General features: G+C 40.4%; 1 protein-coding gene across 1 annotated transcript in view; it reads left to right on the forward strand.

The window, feature by feature from the left end:
- LOC106533490 (ephrin type-A receptor 8) overlaps positions 1-4,797 on the forward strand; it is a gene marked incomplete at both ends in the record, with an annotated part of 29,050 nt that overhangs the window by 7,145 nt on the left and 17,108 nt on the right. The window contains 1 exon segment of the mRNA XM_014029819.1: positions 163-585. Coding sequence (XP_013885273.1) covers positions 163-585 — 423 coding nt within the window.

Consider the following 4,797-nt stretch of genomic DNA (forward strand, 5'->3'; position numbering starts at 1 on the left):
GTGTGTGTGTGTGTGTGTGTGTGTGTGTGTGTGTGTGTGTACCAAACAAGTAGAACTCTGAACTGTAAGAGTTTCTGAACAAGAAAAATCATTTCTGCTGTTGAATAGAAATACCATAGCAAAACCACAAGTGAGTCAGAACATTTATCATTCTGTCCGCAGGTCCTCCATCTGCTCCTGTAAACGTCATCTCCTCTGTTAATGGGACCTCAGTGGTTTTAGAGTGGGACCGCCCTCTGGACACAGGGGGGCGCAGCGACCTGCAGTATGGTGTGTTGTGTCAGAAATGTTCTGGGGAGGGGCCCTGTGAGGACTGCACATCTTCTCCTGGAGGCGGCAGTGGAGGGAAGGTGGGTGGAGGGGCGAGCATTGGCTTGGGGGGAGGAGGAATTGTGGAGCGTTCAGGCAGCGCTGTTGTGAGGTTCATCCCACACCAGACTGGTTTGATGGAGCCTCGGGTGACGGTGCTGAATCTGGTGGCCCACACTAATTACTCCTTCCGCATCCTGGCAACCAACGCAGTGACTCACCTGAGCAATGAAGCTTCACCGTACGCCATCGCCAACATCACAACAAACCAGGCAGGTAGGGTTCACGCAAACAACATCCATTGTAATAACCAGTGGCGTCCAATCCTGCTCCTCCAGGGTCACTGCTTGTTTCTCTGCTCCAACAYGCCAGATTCAGTGACTCAGTTACCTTTTTAAGTGTTTGCAGAAGCCTGTTAATGACCCATCATATCAAGTGTGTTGGAGTGGATAGACCTCTGAAACTTCCACAATGGTGGTCCTCAAGGACCAGGCTTTGACACCCCTGGTGCAGACTAATGTTTGGAAACTTGGTATATATTATAAAAATAATTATTTATATATCATAAATGCTTTGGCATAAGTCACAGTGCTGTGAAAGACCATTTTTCCCTCAAAGATTTCTTGTCATTGGCAATGGACACTATTGTTTTCCTGTTTCTCTTTATTATTCAACTTATTCCGTCTTCTTCCACGTCGCCACACTACTCCTCCTGCATACTTTCATATAATGAGAGTCAATGGGGCCTTGTAATGGTCCAATACTGCCCCATGCTGGACTCAACTTGGTACTGCTCCATACTTTAATAATATTTAATCTCAATTGTTCAGTGTTTACAATACTAATATGATTGTATTTTGTTGTTTTACTATAATCTTGTCTTAATACTGCTCTATTGTTGTAATATTATGCAGTTTAGTGTCAATAATTATATTGGCCATGTGGCCTCCTTCTGCACACATACAAACCAACCCCTGGCACCACACTYTACCACAGCTCCAACAGTGTATTGGTCTATGTCATGGTCTTTCATGTGGGAGATCAGGGTTCAAAACCCAGCTAACGCTACTTTAACAAAATTCTCTTCAAACTTCCCATTGTCACACAATTACTTTAATTACAAACACCTACTGACGTGACAGGCACAAGCTGGTATAGAAAACACGTTTGAACTTGGTCAAAGTTCATTCTGCAAGTCCAATTCTCCTGCAAACTTTGTCCTACAGCTGCCATTGTAATTTCTGTCTGCACAGGTCTTGTGCCAAATGATTGCTTTGCCTTCTGGTGCCTGTAGAACGTGTAGTTTTTGAAATATTACTGTTTAAACTTTATTCCAAATTCATATCATGGCAGTCAATGGGGCCTTGTAATGGTCCAATACTGCCCCCAGCTGTAATCAACTTGGTGCTGCACCATAGTTTTTTAATATTTAATCTGAATGGTTCAGTGTTTACAATACTAAGATGATTGTATTTGGATGTTTTACAATATCATTGTCTTAATACTGCTCTATTGTTGTAATATTATGCAGCAGCTGGTATTGTAATTTCTATCTGCAAAGGTCCTATGCCAAATGATTGCTATGCCTTTTGGTACCTGTACAACTTGTAGTTTTTGAAATATTAATGTTTAAATTTTATTCCAAATTCATATAATGGGAGTACATGGGGCCTTGTAATGGTCCAATACTGCCCCCAGCTGTACTCAACTTGGAACTGCACCATGGTTTTTTTAATATTTTACCTCAATGGTTCAGTGTTTACACTACTAATATGATTGTACTTTCATGTTTTACCATAAATTTGTCTTAATACTGCTCTATTGTTGTCATATTATGCAGTTTAGTGTCAATAATTGTATTGGCAATGTGGCCTCTTTCTGCACACATACAAACCAATCCCTGGCACCACGCTGCCAGAGCTCTAATGGTCTAATGGTCTATGCCATGGGCTTTCATGTGGGAGATCAGGGTTCAATCCCAGCTATGAATAAACACTTTCATTTAAACCACATATTTTCAGATTATATTGTCACACCATTACACTCAATGTTTCAGTGTTTACAATAATAATATGATTTTATTCTCATGCTTTACTATAAAATTGTCTTAATACTGCTCTATTGTTGTAATATTATGCAGTTTAGTGTCAATAATTGTATTGGCAATGTGGCCTCTTTCTGCACACGTACAAATTAACCCCTGCCACCACCTTTTTCCACAGCTCCACTGGTCTAATGGTCTATGTCATGGACTTTCATGTGGGAGATCAAGGTTCAAAACTCAGCTAATGCAACTTTAACAAAAAATMTCTTCCAACTTCATATTGTCACTCAATTACCTTAATTACAAACACCTGCTCACGTGAAAGGCACAAGCTGGTATAGAAAACACATTTGAACTTGGTCCCATTTCATTCTGCAAGTCCAATGCTGCAGGCAAAGCCATGGCTGCAGTGGCAATGCACACTTGTTTTTGTATCGTAAAAACCCATGTCTAGTATTTTATTTATTTCCCACACTTCCATGTTTCAGATCAAATAAATTATTTTATTTATTATAAGAAAAACTATCCAAACCAGTCAGACCCTAAGTGAAAAAGCGCTAACACTGACATCAACAACTACAACCGTGTGTTTGTGAGAACTGGCAGTAAGTTTTTAGCTCTCTGAGAAGGAATTTGCTGCTGAGCTTCAGATCTGCTGCAGAACATAAAGTCAGGAACTGATGTCAACTGATTTTCTACTTAGCAGAACTCATGGTTTCATCAATTACAACTTATAAATTTCTTACAGCAGCAAAGCAGCTCAGAACATGACACTACCACCACCATGTTTGACAGTGGATATRATGTTAGTTTATGCAGAATGTAATGAGACACCGACCTTCCAAAAAGTTCACATTTTCTTTCCTCAGTTCACTGATGAAACAAAAGTCTTAGGAATCATCACAATGTTTTTTTTGTCAAGCATGAGGCGGGCCTTTTAGTTCTTTTTGCTCAGCAGTGGAATTATCCTGTTAAAAAATAAGCAGTGTTCATTACCCTTTACCTGTTCAGATCTAATTGTTGAGAAAGAAGGATTTTTGCAAATTTTGGACAGAATTAAACATCAGATCGAACTGCAGAGACTGAACAAAGGACCAAGCTGTGCCTGGCACTAAAACCTGCTACGAACTGGAGCACTGGGTTAAAGGTCACGCAGCTGCAAATTGTCTCTCCCTGCAAGGCCTTGGAACTTACCTTTCCCCTCTTTGTGGCCAGTTCACTGATGTAATGTCTTTTTCCCGCCCTGAGACCAGGTCTGATGTAACTAGGAAACATGAGACTTTTCTCCTCAGACGACGAAGAGAGGAGGAGAATGAATGTTTGTTTAAATGAATATGCATTTTTCAGAAGTTTATAAAGATCTCTCACACACCCTATGAGCTCCAGAACTACTTGGGGCTTTTCTGAACAAATAACCCTCTGTGAGGGATCTTTGTCTGTGCTGCTAGATATTTCTTTTTCTTTTTATTATTAAAGCACAAAACCCCCACTCCACCTGGCATCTTTTTAAAAAGTCCTTGGTAAATCTGTTCTTCTGTTTACATTTGCTGGTCTTGTTGAAGATAACAGCATACAGGTTCTGAGCTCCTCGAAGGTGCAAGGTGCACCCCCTCCCCCTCTCGGCCCTTCGAAGCCCGCTATGCGGGAGACAAAGAGGCGAAAGCAGCGTGAGATGAGAGAGAGAAATATCCAGGTGGAAGGATTAATTCGATCTTTCAAGATCTTTGCAAGTCTGTGCCTCTGATGAGAGATATTACCATTTCTAAAATTTCTCTACCCACCAAGCCGTGAGTGCCTTTAAAAATCCTACAAGGTCTAATTTTATGGCTATTTAATGATCTAGAAAAGATATATGCATAAGTTAGACTAGAGTCTGTAGGTGAGTCCAGCAGATTTGATCTTCTCCAAAAGATGGTATTATTTTTAGGATTAAAAAAAGTCTAAATAAAAGCTGTATATTTCTAATAATTAATATTAGACCTACAGTATCAGAAGGACTCAGATCACAGCTGATTCAACACTAATACCAGTTAATAATGACGTGTGAATGTTTGAGTGAGCCATACAAAACCATTCGGACACAGCTGTGGACTGTCTAGCTTTTAATGTGCCTTCCAACAGGCGTCAGTTAAGCAGAGAGAAACAACCCAGGAAACACACATCAAGTAACAGCCTTCTTCACATCCTGACTCCACCTCATGACATAAAATAAAGGGGCAGGCTGTGTCTACATGGAATCAGGATGCCATACATCTCAACCTAATGGTTCATCACAGTTCTTATTTATGTGTTGTTTTTAAGTCAGACATGTATCTGGCTAAAAGCCTCCTGAGTCTGTCAGACCCTGCTCAAGAGACCCACACAACTCAGTCTGCACATAAAATCATCAAGAAAGTCAGACATAACCACATTATAGAAATATATTACTGTTCACATAATAAAAG

This window comes from Austrofundulus limnaeus, unplaced genomic scaffold (assembly GCF_001266775.1).
Source record: "Austrofundulus limnaeus strain Quisiro unplaced genomic scaffold, Austrofundulus_limnaeus-1.0 Scaffold956, whole genome shotgun sequence".
Taxonomy (NCBI): domain Eukaryota; kingdom Metazoa; phylum Chordata; class Actinopteri; order Cyprinodontiformes; family Rivulidae; genus Austrofundulus; species Austrofundulus limnaeus.